The following is a 19,400-nucleotide window of genomic DNA, read 5'->3' on the forward strand; positions in this document are numbered from 1 at the left end:
TTATGCTTAATTAACACAAAGCCATTTCCCATTGCTAAAATGCTCTAACCACTCTACTGGTCTGTTCAGCAGCATTTTATAAAAACTGAAGATGATTCTCCCAGTGTGCCTGCCATTGTATCCTCCCAAATGCCATATTTCCCCACAAATACAGCCACTGTGTATTATGTGGATTCTTGGACATAGGCAGCGGTACTCCTACTTTGCTGCAGTACGATTTGTCACATAAGCAAATCCTGCTGATAGGAGACTATTTCAGTGTGTATTGCAAAAGAAGTTCAGTTATCAAGCAAAATTTACACATCAAATGCCTACAAAACAATTCTTAACAGAGCACAAGCTGTGGCAATCCTGCTGCAGGGAAGGACAACAAAAAAGCAGCATCAGTTTTGCCAGCCAGGAAATGCATGGGATAGATTGTTATGGCAGAGACATACCAGCCAAGCAGCAAGTACCAGTCTGGGGCAGGATTTGCACACTAACCTCACCTTCCCAGACTGCTGACCCACTTCCTTTAGACCCCCATCGTAGCTCCTTCTACATGTTCTCCATCACTTCTGTAGTCCTGGCATACTTCTGGCACGCCAGCCAGGCAGACCCAACCTGCACCATCCCTCAGATCCTCCTGGCACAGTGCTGACAGGCTGCTGTGCCACTGCACTGATGGCTTCTCCCCTTCACCCTGCCCACAGCGCCCCTTCTATCTTTAGTTCCCCAGCACCCAGTGCTCTCAAGCCTCCTGTGCAACAAATACGCCATAGCCCCACTCCAGATCCCAGCAGGGAACAAGTCTCCCGTATCACCTATCCCAAGTCAGGCATTCCTCCATCCTCACATCATCCAGCCCCATTATCAATGCTCCTGACCCTGTGACTTCCACACTCACGCAGAACCCCCATGGCCTTCCCATGAACGCCTGCACTCAGAACATGTGGGCCACTCTGACACACACACACACACACCCCCAAAAGCACTGTCATTCTCACACCCCTTTCCTTCTTTTTTACTTCAGCTCACTAGGATCTTGGCTCCTACAAAATGTTGTCCCTGTCTCCAGAGTTCCAGCAATGCCTGACAACTTGTCATACCTCCAGATCCCTGTAACCCTACACACTACAACACCTTAACACATACTTCACCTATCCTGCCACCTCCAGTCACACGTTGCGTCCAAACATCCCATTTCCCCAAATCTGATCTCTGTCCCAGACCTACTTTCCCAAAAAGTGCAGCAACCACACAGAAGAATCCAAGAAGGCTTTGTCTTCAGGATTAAAAATGCAGTCAATAACTCAAGCTCTTGTCTAAGATATTACATCACAAATCCTAACAGGTAAGCACATGGGCATATCATGCTCTCAGAACATAATCCTAAAAACAGCTGACCTGAGTGCCTCCATCTAGCACAATGCATACAGAACAAATGCCTTCGGATTTTATAGCCCTTTCTGTATTTGTATTCCATTAACTTATCCATGGCCTTTGAACCTTTGAAAACTCAGAGCATCTGCTCAGTTGTGGAAAGGACTTCCACAATGAACTCAAAAGATATTCTCCAGAGTGCATCTGCAAACTGAAAATCACCAAGTTTCACTGGACTCTAGAATTTCTCTCACACATAACGAGACTGCACTTCAGCAATCTTTGAAGTTCACATGTGCTTGTCCTTCTTGTCCCTACTTCCAAGTTCCTGCAAAACCCTTAGTAAATAATAAGCAAGTTTCAAGACATTGTTTTAGCTTGTCCTTCTGGCAGTGACCCACATGTGAACAGAAGCTCTCTCTCTAGCTACTCATGCAGAAAATAGTGTGTACTGCATTTCTGTGTCTAAGCCCTACAACTGGCTCTGTAAATCAGCATTTGTGTAAGCGATGGATGGCTCCATTTAAATTTTGTTGAGATATCAAATTAACCAAATTAAAGGTAAGCTTTACTCTTTAGTGGGAACAATCTATTTTGAGCAATCCCCGTCGTCCCACCACAGCTTGCAGGCAGCATACCTTGATCACTGTACCTAGCCAGATCCTTCTGGCTAATGTAAAGATCATGGTCAGTGTCCAGCTCCCAGAATTTACAGTATATAACATAGAAGTGTTCATAGGAGAAATAATCTGTGATCTGATTTATATCATCCTCTTCTTCCAAGAGAGCAAGAGTCTGAAAGAGTACAAATAAAGTGGGAAGTTAAACCTAGACAAAGAGGCAGTTCAGCAGCTGAACTCCTCCAACCTCTGTGGAAGTTGGGTGAACACAGCTCTGAGAGCTAATCCAAAATGCAGCCTTTCTCCCCTGTAGGATATTCTGTTGCTGCATTCCTTAACAGGGACTTACAGAGCACCTGGCTTGGCTGTCCTGGTTAGCGTATGTATGCACAATATTTCTGCCACTCCTGTGAACAATTTCTGCCAATTTTCAGCTGAAGTGAAGAGCGAGGCAGAGCAACAAGAACACAACTGCTCTGTCAGCTGGGATCTATTATTTGTGAAACATTTCTGACCTGTACCAGAGACTCTTAGAGCCATTTACATCAGCAAGTCCACTGTTCTCCACAGGAACTGAGATATATCTTTACACATCACACATCCTTGCCTGGCTCCCAAAGGGCAAAATCAAGTCTTGCTTCAGACTCATGCCTGGACTGGGGAAGGAGGGATGGTTCCCAAGCAGATAAAACCAATCACACTGGTTTCCCTGGGCTGTCACTGACAGGAATTAGTCTGGTTTAACTGTGAGGCTTAGACAGATTTCCAACCATGACATCTCTTAACACGTCTTGTTAGAAAACATTTGGTGACAATGTCCTTGTTTCATTCCCACTTCACACCTCTGCCCTTCACTCCACCTTCCCACTGACAGGAGTGTATGTTTACCAGTGCCACCTCCCTGCTTGCCTTTCTCCTAGTGCTGAGGCCAGGGGACATAAGACAGCCTTTTCAGTCTAATAAATTATGGCTGCAAGAATGCGAAAAGGCTTAGAGACTCATGTGAGCTATAGAATCACAGAACATCCTGAGTTGGAAGGGACTGTCAAGGATCACTGAGTCCAACTCCTGTCCCTGCACAGGACAACCCCAAAATTCACACCATGTCTCTGAGGGTATTGTTCAAGTGCTTCTTGAATATTGACAGGGTTGGTGCCGTGACTGCCTCCCTGGGGAGCCTGTTGCAGTGATCCACCACCCTCTGGGTGAGGAACTTCTTCCTAGTGTCCAACATAAACCTCCCCTGTCTGTCCTCCCCTGCCCTCACAGCCTCTCAGAAAAAGGTGAGACACAGCCTAAGAGCTATCCCAGGGCATTATGTCTCTAAGCAGGCAGGCTTAGTGGCCCCTCTATCCGTAACCATAAAAACAGCTGCTGTTCTATATGTAGGCACTGATAGTTCAACAGCAACTTTCAGTCATCTCCACATCCAAGGAAGCCAACTGAATCTCAGCAAAACTCTCACATCCTGATATCAACCAGGTTTCAGGCAGGGACAACAGGAGAGTACTGCCAGACCTGCACTACTCTGACTTGGTGACACTCAAGTCTAAAAACCTCTGATCAATCACTCACTAGCCTCTTCAGTTCTTCATGGATGTCTTAATTTCTTTGCAGATGATAATCACTTGGGGAGGTTTTTCAATAACTGTTTGTTTTTCTTTTATAACTCATGCCAAAATATGTCATTTACATATGCAGCAAAGAGCTGCCCAGGCAGAATTATGGTCCCAGAGCTGAACTTCCCTGCTGCAGGAGATGAAAGGCAGAGTAGGTATGCAAGGAGAAACAGGGAGTGTATAAAGGGAGAAAATGAGTGAATAAAGATGCAGGATAAGTTGGGAGGATTTGTTTATAACAGAGGTTAGAGAGGAACTGGGATGACACAGTCCAAGGGAGCACTCATTTTTTCATTGACTTATGTGATCAGTGGGGCAGATGATGTCTGAAAGGAGGAGCAGCGTGAATTCATGCTTGAGGCTTTTGATGAAGACAGCACACTACATCTGGAAGGGAAAACAGGATCCAGTAGGGAAGTCTTACTGCTTTAGCAGAGTTCTTAATCTTTTAGGCTAAAGACTTTCTGGCTTTTTAGGTTGGGCTGGAGTTGAGCAGCTTTAGACAGTTTTAACCTGGTGCTCTTTTGGGCAAAATATATAGAGAACAGAGATCCAAATCCTGAAACCTCTGCCCAACGTAAGGATACATCACACGGACTGTAACAAGAACTAAGCTTCATTCATTAACCTTTCTGAAGAAGTCTACTGCAGAAGTGGAAATCAGCTCCTGAAATGCACAGCCTCACAACTGCACAGCACAACATGCCTGACCAACTGTCAGTGGGCTGATTGTGCCATTGGGAGTCAGGAAATTGGCTGTCCTACCCACCACTTGTGTAGACAATCCGGCAGCTATTCTTGGCTGCTCAAGGAGCCACTTAACATAGGTGCAATGCTGCATCTTGCTTCCCTTCCTATTTGGCTAGATCAGGAGCCAAGAGCCAATCTGCCTGACAGCTTCAGAGCGGGTGCACAGCTGCCCCTTGACCTTCTATCAGTGCTCTTGGCTACTCCAGTCCCTGGTCTCTCATCTCAACTCAGACACAACCCCTCCACTAGCTCCGTCACTCTACTAGCACTGAGCATTTGGCCTACTTCACTACAATCCAGGCACAGCTCCCTTGCCATATAGTATACAGTTATAGAAACAAAGGTATTATGCATTCTATATGATCAGGCACAAACCAACATACTTGCAAGAAGTTGCTTTTCCTCAGCTCTGTTAGAGTGATCTTCCCAGACCAGGATCGATTGACTGTGTAGAATATTCTCTGTATAACCTGCAACACATGAACAGTGCTCTTGAAATAAACTCCTGAAGTATACCAGTTTGGGAATTTAAATGCAGTATGTTTATTTTGTTTATTCACTCATCCTAAGGGGACTTTTTTCAAAAATGTTTTGTGATCCTTTCTTGTAGATATTGCTATCCTTAATTCACTACATGGTCTGGAAGTAACATTTATTTCTGAACCCGTATTATCCATTTCCACTCTGCAAATATTTTCACTGCTTTTAATTCACATCTTTGAGCATGCAGATGCATTATTTATGTCAGGGACTACATTCAAACTGCTGACAAATCATTTTGAAACAGAGTTTTTTTCAGGTTTTAGGCACTGTAGCTTGCATGGATCTCAACTGAATTAGTGTTCTGCACCAGAAAAAAGATATCCAGACTTCCCAAGAGGAAACAGGACATGTAAATGAAAGCCACGATTAATGTCTATAACAATGCCTCATCCTCTTGGTGGCTCCACTGAAAGTAAGCACTAGAGATTATCTGTCTGCATTTATCTTAGGTAGGTGTTAACCTCATTTGTCTCCTTTACTGATCTGCCTCTGGTGAAAGCGAGTAAAAAGCATGGGGTGGGAATGCAGAGACTTCCAAGAACCCAAGAGGAACAGTTCACAGTATGAGCTGGAGTACACTCCGAAGTACCTAACAAAGCAAGCTGAACTCTTCCAGTCCCTTCCTTGTTCACTTGTCAAGCATCATCACAGAGTGGGGAAAACACAAATGTGCAATCAAGAGCATGCAGGAATAAACTTAACAGGGGAAACAACAATAAATAAACATATTCAAGAGAAATTAGAAATATAATTAATGTGGATATCAGCACTGAAACCTATGCAATATAATTCTTGTCAGCCAAACCTAATACAAAAAAATCTTTGATGTCTCTGACATCATGTTGACATATTATCCCAGAATTTTGGTAAACCTTAATAGTGCATGCTATTCCAACACAGAAATTAACTTTACACAATATGGACATTATAGGAATTAATCCAGTTAACACATTAAATGGGGTGGGTTTGTTTCTTAGCCAGAACTAGCTTTGAGTGGGTAATCACCATTTAAGGGCCATGCTTTGACTCAGTCACACAAGCCCTGGTTCTTCGTTCAGAACAGATCTGGAACCAAGTACAGGATTGTAAAACAGTCTGCTTTGGAATGCAAAGATTAGTGAGACAGTAAATGCTGATGAGCACAAATAATTTTGAGAGCAACAAGAATGATTTAAGGACTCAAAATGTATCCTGAAGAAATACAACTAATATATTCAACTTAGCTGAACATAATACCTATTGGTAGCTATCCTGGTCCTTAAAAGCCCACATGGGGAGGTGTGGGACAGCAGGAAGACTTTTTCTCTCTCATGAAATACATAACTAGAAGCTGAAATCAGCCTAATTCAGACAAGATAAGAATGCACTTCTTTTACACTGCCATTGATTAACCACTTGGACAACTCCCAAAGAAACACTGCAGGCTCTCTATCACTCCAGATTTCAAAGATGGATGTCCTTCTAAAGTTGGGTGTCAATTTAATTAAAAACAAAAAAAAATATCAATCCTAACTATAGCAATCACTGAGAATGTTCTATGGCCTGCTAATGCAAGAGCTCAGACTAGGTAATCACAATGATCTTTTCTGGTCTTAAGCACTATGAAAAAGCTGTATGTTTGTTTCTTCTTTAATGCCTCTGGCAGCCACTGCCATTCTGGACTCTATTTTTGAACTTTGTTTGGTCTTTGCTTCCAGATTGCACAACAGCTCAGAGACTGAAGTGGATCTCACCTCATACATAACCCATTATCACACCTGACAAGCCTGTAGCAATTCTTAAAGATACAGGGCTTTTACACCATTCCAAGGACTCAAAAATAACAATCCCAAGAATCAGAAAATGGACCCCAACCAGCAATCTTTTTCTTTATCCTCTGCCTCCAGGGTAATAAAAGACAACAAAATATCCCCATTTGTGACATGTAGGAAACTGTTCCTCTATCAGACCATATTAACAAAGATGTTCCATCTCCCCTCTCCTCACCTAGCTGTAAAAATAAGGCATTCAGAGGTAAAATGGGATCTCTTTTAATCTCTTTTACCATGTCCAGTCACTCAGTGCAGGCTTTATTATTCAAACAATGGTCCAGTTTCACTAGATAGTACATAGTGTATGTATCAGTATAAAATGCGAATACTTCTCTCTTTTCCAAGTTGGGACAACCAAGCTGTCAAAAAACATATTTGGGAAACATCCTAGAACATAATTACACAGCCTCTGATTATTTGGAGCATTTAAGCCACGTGTCAGTAATGCCTTAGTGAAAGCCATAACTGGCTTCATTTTTCCCAGTGTGTAAGATAATTTATTCTGAATTCAGTCCATAAGCCTTTGGAAGGGGGAGCCCCTTCCTATTTGCCCATTATCCTCATGTAATCTACCTCCAGGACAGAAACCATTGATGGATCACAGCTCTAGGCCTTTCCCCAGTGTTCCCATAGAAGAACAAAAGCAATACCATTTCTGGAAAAAACCACAAAGCTTTATTAAACCCTGTAAGCCATCTTCCCCTTACACATTCACATTGGTAACACTGCATAAGCCGAAGCATTTTTCAACATGCAATATCTTTTGCCAAGTTGTTTTTAGTTGAGTCAGCTTTTCAAAAACAGCATGCAGCGCTAACTCTGAGCCTTGTTTGAACATTCTGGAAGAAGTCACATTTTAAACCTTTTACAATAAATGCTACATGATATTACGCATCAGCTTCAGGAGTCACTCTCTGTTGAAAAAAAAAAACACAAGTAGATTAATATACTGGCAATACAACAGCTCACAGATACAGATACGGATTAAATTACAGCCTATTGTACCCAAAAGGCACTCTAAAATGTGCAGAGGTAGGCAAAACTACAACTGAAATGTGTATACACACCTTACCCATACTAGACTGTTAGCTTACTGTCCAGGTGACTTCAACCAAGTGATGCTGTATCCAACAATGAACACAAAAGCCAGTATCTCCTTGCAGCCCTCATCTGTAACACAAAACTAAAATTTAATTCTTGCACTTGCAGCAAATACAACATTCTGCCACTGTAAGTAGGTATAAGGCACTCTACCTTGGAGGGATCAGAAGGATCCAAGTAGTCTCAAAATCCAAGGAGAAAGCTCTTTCCTTCATTACCTCCTGGTGGGAATACTGGATTTTGTAACATTAAAGAGAAAGCAGTGCCAAACTGTCTGTGAAAGGAGATGTGAGAAATAGGAGCTCCTGCTATCAGAGAGGAGAGCCACTGCTGCAGTGGGCCAAGTACTGCCACTCCAGATGGGAACAACCTGACTCAACAGACTCTGTCTCCCAAGGTCTTGACTCTTCTCCAACCCAGTGATTTGGCCATGGCTTCCTTCATGTTGAGCTCAGAAGGAATCTGTCTGCCAGCACGGACACCCAGAACAGCATTGTCCTGCCAGCATGAGGAGTTGGTGAAGGACATCACAGCTTTGTAAAATTTGCTGCTACACACCATTTGCCTCAACCACAAGCACCACTTTCCTGGCTGCCTGGAAGCAAGCCTAGGAAACGACCTCTGTCAGAGTACTATGAGTAAGGGTGCTTAAAGCTCAGACTGAATTAGGAAAGCATAGTGGAGGCACGAACAGAATCAAGAGGCACTGAGGAGCTTCATGTACTCATGAAGGGTCCAGTTCTGTGACTGCTTTAGAGTGGTCACACAGGACCTCACCCAGGCACAAGGGATGTTGTGGAAAAAGAGAGTGGAAGGAAAAGGTGTTGTCCGTTTTAGTAGCAGCCTGCACTTCAGTTATCTTTAAGTGGAACCTCAGTTTCTCACAGCCGGTCTCTCAGACCAGAACATGCATTGCGCGCCCTGATGAGGTCCAGAAAGTGCAGCAATTGCTGCTTGGGGACACCAGGGGTGATCATTTGGGGGATTTCTCTATGAAGACATTTATTTCTTGTCTGTATTCCCTCCTTTAGACCCTGAAAAATACAGGAACAGCATGTGACTTGAGAAGAGGAAAGGCAGATGCACAGAACGGCCTTTGCCACCACCCAACAGCCAGAACCAGGACAGCCACACATTCTGTCTTTACCTGCTCACCAGAAAAGAACAACTGGTTGATATTGCAGTGAGAAACAGGTGCTAGTGTGATCTTAAGTCTTTCAGCTCTCACATGTACTTTAAACACCAAATACCAGGCTACATGTGCCACAAGCACCTTCCACACTCCACCCATTCATGTGCCTCTATAATTCCCTGGCCATTGTTAGACCTATTCTGGCCAGTTACTATGCTCAGTGTATCTTGTCGTGCTCCATGGGGACTCAATATGTTGATAGTACACTGATGTTCACTGTCACGGTCAAGTGCATCTAAACATTTAAAATTGATTCTTGTTACACATTTTCATAAAACATTAGTGTGACAGTTCAGGGTTTGCCCAGAGCAATGGTGTCTTTCTGCCATCTGTTCCTTACAGGAAAGGAACAAGCCTGGGCTGCCAGTAATCTCCCAGCTGCCAGTATGTGGTGCATCTGGCCTCCATCCAGACCCTGGCAAGCAAAGAGGAGAAACTTTAAGCCCTTGAGTCCTGTTGGGATACAGTTCCCATCAGGTCTGTCATTATTAGAATTTGTTGCCGCTGCAGATATAAAACATCCTGACATTTATACCTTTTATCCAGATCCATGCGCAACATGAGACAAGCTAAAGGCTTAAAAAAAGCACAAACTTACTCAGGTAAAGCACCAGTCTAATTGCTCACTGCAAAGTCAGAACAAAGCTACAGAACAAAACCCAACAACAAACAGTAGTCACAAAAGCTCAAAGACTCAGAAAGTCTAGGCAGGCTCTCTGGCAAGAGCAAGAGGCAGGAGAGTTGGACGGTAGACCCCTGTGTGCAATGGGTGCTTTGTACCATGGAACAACCACAGATTCTCCATTCCTATGTGACAGAGTTCTTCAAACATACAGCCTTCCTGGTCTCAACAGCCCAGCTGAATTAGGGGTAACTTAGCAGCTCTCAAAGACCAAAGAAGGACCTCTTGCTTTCCTTCATCAGGATTAAACGCCAAAAAAGTTGTTTTTATGGATTTGCTTAAGACCAGAAAGAATCATTATTAACCTTTTGAATAACCTCTTGTACACACAGGCAGATTCAGTTTTCCTTTGGAAGTAGTTTCTAAAAAACTCATTGCCAGTAGTATTAAAATCACCTATTTTTTGAAATAACTGAAGGATTTGCTAATAGGAACAGTCGACAAATCACAAAGGGAGGGTTAGTACAGCAGTGTCTCGGGAAGTCAAAGGAGCCAGCCTACCGTCGTAATGTACCGGGAATGGAACTCCGGAGCATCCTTCAGGAACGTCAGGCCAGGATGCGTTTCCACCACATCCTGCAAGATAAGACCAAATAAAATGAAACAGATTTTCTTCTCCTTTTAATGTTTAGAAGTTACTGGGTTTACAAATCAATACTTTTGCTTACTTTTGAAATGGTATTTGCAGCATTAACAATAAAACTGAAATGACATCTTTTTATAGGTAAAGTGAACCTCCCAGAAGTATAAGTAGAATACATTTTCTGGGCAATACGCACCTGTTGGGCCATTTTGATTTACTTAAGGATAGAAAAACAAAGGAAGAGAGTTAGTGAGTAGATGAAAACTCGTATTCATTGAATGAGACAAAAAAGTAGTTAGTTGACCATGCAACTATCTCCTCTCCAAGATCTTTTTTTCCTCCATTCATTGAAGATATTAACATTTATTAGAGCTAGGTGCCAGAAATAAACATTCCTTGAAAGGTTGAGAAAGTTGCCTTTTATGTCCTCCACAACAATGAAAGCTCTTGTGAGCCTCAGAATGCACACAGATATGATCAGTGCTTTTCCAAAATTTACTTGAACTACCTGTGGAGATGCCTCTTTCTCAAGATCACCTTTTGTAAGCCAAACACTGGCTCATGACACCAAATCTGCCAAGAAACACATGACCAAAATAATGGAGAAACTGCTCAGATCCTGAATTAATCCATTCAGATCCTGCATGAATCAGTATCTGCGTAATTTCTACAGGACCGACTCCTCTACCCTTTAAAAAAGCATTCAAAGTTTTACTTTGTCTATACCATGACATGGCAAAGGGACAGAGCAGACACAGTGCCCTTAGGGGTGTGATATGACCAGATTTTGGCCAGTCTAACACAACGTCTAATATGATGGTGTAATATTGCTAGTCTCTGGTTGACTGACAAACAAGATTGTACGTGCCTTTGATTGTACCAGTAGCTAAAAAGCACAGCTGCAATCAATCAGGAAAGGCAGTGTGCCCAGTGGAGAAAAGATGAAAAGGAACATGAGAAAATTTACCCATCACAGTCCCAGTTTTGTTTGAGACACAGAAACATCCAGTGTAGATACAAAAACTTCCCCCGAAGCAGTATCTCCACAGAGGTTTTTCATAGAGGGCACAGTGTGAGAAATTTAGGGATATGTGGAAAAGCTCAGAAAATGTATCAAGAGATGATCAGAGGAGCAGAAGGACCTTATTTATAGAGAAGCTATAAAGAAACCCTGAACCGATCCACAGTCTGCCTAAATGGCCACAAATAATTAAAGAATGATATTTTGCTTTGTTAAAAATACCACATGTGAATAAAAGGAAGAGAAAGAAATTAAATCGGGATGCACAGATGTAGCCTGAATATTAGGAAAAAAATAAATCAGCAGTGAGACTTGTGCTCTAGCAGATTTAGAGGCATATAGAGAACAATTGGAACTGCAAAATTTTTTGCAAAGATTTCTACGTGGTATTGTAACTGGTAGTCTTCCTAAACAAATTCAGTTAGAACTGTCTTGTCAAGCAACTTTTACAACTTTTCTAGTAAGCTTTTTCGTTGTGCTTGAGTATCAGCAGCGCCATGCATTTTTCCCAATAACCACCTAGAGAGATGGGGCAAATTTCAGCCTGATTACCAGACACTGATAAATACAAATCCTAACAAGAGACAGGAGACTAAAAGCTCTGACAATCCTCAGCGACCTTAGCAAGATATATAGCTGGTTGGCACTTGCGCAAAATAGCCTACTTAAAATGCTTATTTCTATTTCACTTCAAAACAAACCCCACCCAGGTGCTGTTCAAACCAAAGGTCTACATGTCCTTGGTAAACATGTCAAGACACGAAAATAAAGAAGTTACAAAATAAACATAGCACTGTCTCCCCATCCATTCACTGCTGAGCTGTTGCAGATACCTGAAGCAGCGGGATAAAGTCCTCCTGTTCTAGGTAGTCATAGCTGGGCTTTGCTAAAAGGTATGTGAATCTGGATGCATCATCATGGCAGTTACATAGGATTCTGTAAGAGAGATGAAGAGTTACTCCAACCATTTCGTACCTCATGGGACAAACACAACCACCCAAGGATTATTAAGTGCCTTATCATATGCAATAAATCTACACTGTGAATTGTGCAAAATTGACCTCAGACTACCAGCACCCATTTTCTTCAATATCTTTTGGCAGCACCATGGTACTACCACCCAGTGGAGCTTTTTTCATGTTAATGTTGCTGTGGTAAACAAGGTTCCTTATTGCAGACTGTTCTTACTTTGATTCCACAGCATCTTAGTAGGTAACCTGACTTTTCAAAATCCTCCATGCTCACTGATCTCGTCTGAAATCAACAGGATCAACCTAACAGGATGCCATAGTGGACATGCTCTCCAATTTAATCCTTTACTGCATTTCAACACATGAAGATACTGTCAAACTACAGTGACTAAATTTTCAACCAGAAAAATCACTCCCCAGACGGGAAAAAAATGCATCCCATGCTAATTATGGCACAGCTGGCTGCTGTGCACTGAAGTCATAGAGAAGAAGGTAAACTCATTCCTTAGGTTGACAGTTTCCATCTATGACACCGATTTTTGTATCTGCTTTCTTCCAATACAAAATACTATGCTGGTCAAAGGTATCACAATTACTTAACTCATTCCAAACAAAAATACGTAGGAAAATGCAAACTCCATGACATTTACCAAATTACTACTGAATACCTGTAACAGAAGAGAACATTTGGATATATCAAACACTAAGTTTTTCATATAGTATAAGAGAAACAGCAAAATGCTCAGAAAATTATCCTGTATTCTTTAATAACTGTGAAAATACAAATGCACTGTTAATTATTTACTATGAGTGATTATTCTCCTCCCTCATCTCCTAGAAGTGTAAAGTGTATGAACTTATACTGAAAGATAGTACTGAAACACCTGTAGTTTTCCTGCAGAGATCACACTGTAAGTGGCTTACCGCTAATTCTGGCCTCATCACTCTCTACCGAAAACACATTTCACAAAAAAAAAAAAAAATTATTTTTAAAATAAGTCTTCCAGGAAAAAAAAAAAAGAAAGAAAAGAAAAAAAGATTTAGTGGCTGACAAGCAATCCTGTTAGCTGCACATTCATATAATGCTAACTGTCAATTAACAGGTACATTCTAAATCAGCTGTAGAAAAGAGGTGCTAATGTTTTAGCTTTAAAAAAAAAAAAAATCAGGCCAAAGCCACGTTTTAGCAACAAATTAAAAAATCTGGTTTTTCACAAGTATTCTATACTCAGTAATTCCTGTTGACTTCAAATGAGATCAGTGAGAATGTAGCATTTAGGAAGGTCAGGTCAGCTAATAAAATGCTTGAAAATAAGCTTCTGCAATTAAAGGTAACGGTTTTAAAATTATGGCTGTGTTCAGATAGCCATAGTCTAACTTTACCAGGAACACTACACTTACTTCCATCCATCTATCATGTTTCCAGAAAAAATTTTGCAGCTGTCAGAGGGGAAGAGGAAAAAAAATCTTTCTAAAAGAGCAATCAAAGTGAGAAAAACATACAAAACTTGGCTTGGAAATGGTGTGGTTAAAAGAATACAGAAGAGGGGCATGACCACAGTCTACAAATATCTGAAGGATGTGACAGTCAGAGGAGTGAAAATATGTGGTATGATACATGAGGGTTTAATTAGGAGTAATTGGAGAAACCTAAGGAAGGAAAAAATTTTGTCTGTGTCAAGAAAAACTTAGTGATCACAGTCACCCCTAACATTTTTGCAATTTTGCCAGGGTAGCTAGAAGCTGTTTTGACAATATTAACGCAGGAAATACTATGGGAACTCAGGGTTAAAGGCTACTTTAAGAATCTGAAGAGCAACCATTAAGTCAAAAATTAGAACTCTCTCAGGATATGAGATGGAGATGTCATTCAGGTGTTTTACAAAGTAGACTAAAGCCTGAATCACCCCAGAGGGAAAAAGATTAGGCAAGAGAGCAAGTCTGTTCCATCTCACACCTCTGACTCCAAGCACAACATATCCAGAGCTCTCAATTTCAAAAAGAAGCCTTGACAATGGTTTGTGGAAGTGAGTGTCAAACCCCACAGATTTATTATACAGCATGCTCGAGGAAGGTAATGACTATTAAAGGTCCCAGAGTATCCACTCATATGATGCTTCTTTATTTTACATTCATTCTTCCTGTCCTACAACATTATCACATGCCTCTTCTCCTCATTCCCCAATGGCACTCACTTAGCACACTAGCATACAGCAGTAAGGCCTCAAATAAATATATCCAAAATCCACTGACATCTACCAGCTATCTCATGAATGGCTGACATATCTCTAGGGAAGTGTGTTAATATATTTTATATGCCAACCAGACCAAAACATCTCATCATCTACACAATTGCTTCAAAGTTTGTTGATGCAGCATGGAAACAAGAGTTCAGGGAGTTTTGGGGCAGAAGACTTAAGCTGATGCAGATTTTCAAGCCATTTATTTTCTTCTAAATAAGGGACAACGATTTGAAAAGTTGGGGGTGGGGGAAGGGGCAGGAAGAGGGATTTCTATGGCAGGCTGTTCTCTTTTTCCAGAAAAAGAATTTTGCATTTGCTATACTCACTTTCTCCACATAGATACAAATGAGTGTACAGATACACATCCTGTCCTTTCTCCTCCTGATGCATTGAACATAGGTGCTTTCCAGTAGAGTGGGCAGCCACATATCTGTAATGAAATACCCGAACAAAGAGGAATACAAAAGCAGTCACAAGAAGAGCCTGCTTGTTTACACACCAAATTAATCATTGAGGCTTTTACATGCAGGGAATAAAGTGGTAATGGCACTCAGGTTAGTCAAAAAGCTATTTGCAGTATGCCAAGGTTCAGAATCCACCAACTACTTTGTCACACACCTTTTAAAATAGCTGAGAAACACGTCCTGTCAGGCTAGGAAGACGATCAGAGACTATTTAGCAATTAAGCTCTGTCTTTGACTGAGCTGTTTAGAAAGATTCCCTGCAAAGTGAAGTGGAGAGAGACAGACACCTCCTTCCAGCAGACCACTCAAATCAGCTACTTCACTGAGCTACCTTAGAAAAGTATGACACATTCTCCACAAGGGCTGACCTCTCATTGGCAGCAAGGGAACTTAATTCTAATTATAGACAATTAATAATTAAATGCCTGAAGGTGAAATGATTCCTGTCCTATAGTTTCCAGTGCAGTGCCTTCTACCCAGAGCAGCCCATTTTTCCAACACTGCTAGATCACAGCAGGATAACAAAAAATGAAAGCACAAACGGAAAGAGGCCAATTAGAGCAAAAGGACTCCCCAAACACAACTTTTCAACTAGCCTCCGCAGAGACTGCTAGCTTTCAGAATGGCAATCAATAAAAGCTCAAGGATTTTGTACTCCCTAATGCCTCAGAAAAGCAGGCTTGAAAATGGCTTCAAACATTCAGCTGCTGACACCTTCAAGAAACCTCTTTACCACAAAGATCTTTCCAGCTACCTTCAAGACTCCAGCCAAGGTATCAGAACATCTCCAAAACACAGGCCTTGGAGGGAGTGCAGCTGTTTCAGGCCAGGCACAGCTAAGGATATCACACCAAATGGAAGGAGGAATATTTTAAAGTAGCTGAGGCATCACTTCTGCTTTCCCCACAAAGCCTCTTTCATCTCTTCTATTAAGCATGGCTATCCTGCAAGTCCATTCTCAATTTTTTGTCTGGGCCTGCATGTTTCTTTGGGAACCCCAATCCGCATAAGAACTGCTTCCGGATTTAGCCATTCCTGTGTCAGGTGACACAGGTACTTGTACAGGTGTTTAGCTACTCTGAGGGAAGAACGACATTTACTTTCTGCTGTTTTCTTTGTGTAGCCGGTTCTCCTGCATTTATTTCAGAGCCCCAAAACTGATACTATTAGCAATAATCCCATGGAACAGAAGCAAGCCTTACAACAGCTAAATAGCATGGAGCACCTCCATGTAGAGACAGATGCAGAGACCAGACAGAAAGGCTCTTGTACACCACCTTCCTGCTTCTCCCAGTTTGAAAGTGACAGGCCACACACAGTTGCCTGTCTTGTCATATCAGTTTCAAACCTTTTTTTAGTCATGCAAAGAAGTTTTTCTGTGTTGTCAGAGACAGTTTACAAATAATGCTACTCAATTCCTCTAAAAACAAACAGAAAGCCAGCCTAGTCTCTCCTTTCAGAAAAATCTTCCTTCTTGGAAAACAAGCACTCCTCTTGGACAGAACATTATTGCTCAAACTGCAGTGCCAAAGATGCATTCAGGGCAAACTGAACATATGAGATGTGTCTGACAACTGCTAGTTTTATATCAGGATTACTAAAAACCATGGCTGAAGAAGAGGAAAATAGAACTACCCATCTGCATCGTGCTCCTACACAAGTGCTGTGTTTTGTTTCCTGAAGCCAGGAACTCATTAGCAGACTGTAACAACTCCAAGTCTGCTGACACCAGCATTATGGATATTGAGCATATGCACCTCAGTGGCTGAGGCTTGACTAGGCATTTCCCTCTTCTGTGTCCAAGTAGGTGTAGGTTGGAAACTGCTTTCTCAAGCAACACTGCAACAGTACACACAGATCACATCCAGATCAGTGGGGCAGCTAACCACAAAGAAGGTAGCTGGCACTACCTGAAGCCACAGAGGCAGACTAAGTTTTTGCTATCTTCTGAGCATAACTATAGAGGAACAGAAAAACCAAAATGCAGTTTGTATCCGGTAAGAAGTCTGAAAGAACCATTTTGCAAATCAAAGCAAGAAAGAGCATACGCATCGAATGTGACAAACAGCAAACTGAGCTCATTTTTTTTACTTTTTTCTTAATCTAAACAAAAACACTCAGAGCAAAAGGGCTTTTTTCCCCCCCACTAAAAGTGAGAACAGCTGTGAGATCCTTTATTATTTTTAGATTCAGTCTTTCTGAAATGAAAAACCTGGAGAACAGTTACCTTAGCAATTTTCCCCATTTCACAGATGCTTGCTTTCTCATCTTCAAATTCTGTAAAGGCTTCTTTAATCCTGGCAATGATTTCTTCATGATTAGTGCAGATATTCGGAAGTCCTTTAGGGAAGTAGAAACGTGGAATGTTTATCGACAAAGGGGTACTGCTGGTGGCTTTATTCACAGGCAGAAGAGTGCAAGGGCTAACCACAGAGTTCAAAGGGACTGGGGATGAAGTTCCAGGTTTCTTCTCTTGCTTACTTTGAACCTGAAAACGTAATGAATAACAAATACTTTTTAACAACATGGCATAATGAGCAGAAGAAAATCGTTTGTGCTCCCAGTGATTAGGAAAAAAATTTAAAACACCAACAATTAAATTATAACACAAGGATAAAAATGCATGTATTCAGTAGCCAATTAAAAAAATCTGGACTATCAGATGTTGCAAATTTAGGATACGTCACATCCTGATTTTATGTAGTTTCTGTGCATTTTATGTATGTAGCTGTGGATTATGATATACTCTTGAACCACAAGAGAACACACTCTGCAATTCAGCAATACCATAGAACAAGGACAATGCTATTTCTTCTCATGCTGGTCACTGTGTTGTCATTCTGCCCCATAAACAGCAAAGCACCAAAATCTGGTATTTAGTATTTCCCCTTAGAACTAGAACACCCACCCACACAAATGTCTCGCCTCATGTATGAGCAAACTTACATTCTTAACATTGACATTTTCCATCCCTTGGGAACATAATTCGTTTTGCCGAAGTATTGCTTCACAGATAAATTAAGAAAAAATTTGCAAGACTGCCTTCTAAACTTCAGGAAGCCTTCTATTCTATGCCCAACTTGAGCAGTCCAAGAGCTGATTTTGTTTGCGGAACTATGTACTGGCAAAACAATTTTTACATTAGAAATTATGAGCAACCAGCCCAGTTTGGCATTGGGTACTCACATGATAGAGCATGGCAGGGTTAGTGCAAAATGCAAAAGGACTATTTACAACTCCATTTGGAAGAGTCCTTTTGCAGGCAAAGCACCCAAAGGTTTCACTGAACCAGCACCTACATAATTTCTTGAAAAACAATGAGAAAACTGGGAACGGCAACTAAGCCTTCCGCATGCCTGTTTGAAGGTGGTCTTTTCTCCCATGCGCGCCACCTCTTTTTTCATTATCTCTACCATTCTGTCACTCTCTCCTGCCTGTAATAAACATGTGCTGCTGATATGGTGATCCCCACTAGCTCACCTTTCTAATGGATCTCTGCAATCTTCTAGCTCTAGCTATACATCCATGCTTTTCATAACAGGTAGCATTTTTAAGTACCTAATGAGATCCTAAAATAGGTGGGATGGAATGGGAGGGAATACTACTTAACCTTCGAAAAACAGTTACAGTATAAGCAGCAGAATTCAGACGTTGGAATACCAAAGTATGATGACTTCCCCACTGCCCCACGAATACACACTTCCTTGGGAAAAGGCAATAGGCTTGCCTATTGCATAATGGTTCAACTTCAGGAGTTGTTATTAACATAACAACGTATGTGATAAGAGGCTAATAAGGCAACAGTCAAGTAAATACAGCTGCAACTTTCAGTTTGTTTACTCTAAGATTTCAAAACAAAACGGGTTTAGGATAAAGTAGCCAAGTCTGAGTTCACTAAATACAGAAGAATGTATATGATGAACTAACTAAACTCTTTGCCTTATTATTTTCCAGAAACTTCGAGGTTTTTTCTTAACATCTCTGAATACCCCAACTGGCCATTGGTTTCCTCCCAAGAAGGTAAAGAAGTGAGAATTTTAAAAGGTTCCTTAAGCCTGTTTTTTCTGCATTTTAGAATACTTTATAACCCATTCTTCAGAGACTTGTAAAATGAACGATGGAAGCATTTTCCTCCTCTTCACTCCTCCACTTCACTGCTTTTTCTTTAAATGGGGAGGATCTTCTTCCAAATGCTGTCCCATTTCAGAATGAGGAACACGTGTGCTTGCACATCCATGCCAGCCCAAGCATACTTTTGTACTGTAACTGCTGTATACAGAACACATTAACCTGAAGCTTGGGTTCACTGAAGTCCTCTCCCACCTTCTGAAACATAGGAACAGCCGAAGATCACTTTGAACCTTCAGGTTTTCTGAGTGTATCAACACTAGTACTCAGAGTCAGTATGGTCCTCAGTATAGCTCTCAACCTTTGCAGA

At 41.4% G+C, this 19,400-nt stretch overlaps 1 protein-coding gene across 6 annotated transcripts in view; it reads right to left on the reverse strand.

Moving 5' to 3' along the window:
• Positions 1-19,400, reverse strand: part of PPP2R3A (protein phosphatase 2 regulatory subunit B''alpha) — a 60,723-nt gene that overhangs the window by 13,498 nt on the left and 27,825 nt on the right. For 3 of the 6 annotated variants that reach the window (XM_075099490.1, XM_075099488.1, XM_075099492.1), the window contains exons 3-9: positions 17,190-17,450; positions 14,825-14,928; positions 13,657-13,695; positions 12,118-12,220; positions 10,182-10,256; positions 4,735-4,821; positions 2,001-2,157 (exon numbers count right to left, since the gene is read on the reverse strand). In XM_075099490.1, coding sequence (XP_074955591.1) covers positions 2,001-2,157; positions 4,735-4,821; positions 10,182-10,256; positions 12,118-12,220; positions 13,657-13,695; positions 14,825-14,928; positions 17,190-17,450 — 826 coding nt within the window. The remainder of the gene's footprint in view (positions 1-2,000; positions 2,158-4,734; positions 4,822-10,181; positions 10,257-12,117; positions 12,221-13,656; positions 13,696-14,824; positions 14,929-17,189; positions 17,451-19,400) is intronic. The other 3 variants (XM_075099491.1, XM_075099489.1, XM_075099494.1) reach the window with 1 other exon arrangement.

This window comes from Phalacrocorax aristotelis, chromosome 7 (genome assembly GCF_949628215.1).
Source record: "Phalacrocorax aristotelis chromosome 7, bGulAri2.1, whole genome shotgun sequence".
NCBI lineage: Eukaryota > Metazoa > Chordata > Aves > Suliformes > Phalacrocoracidae > Phalacrocorax > Phalacrocorax aristotelis.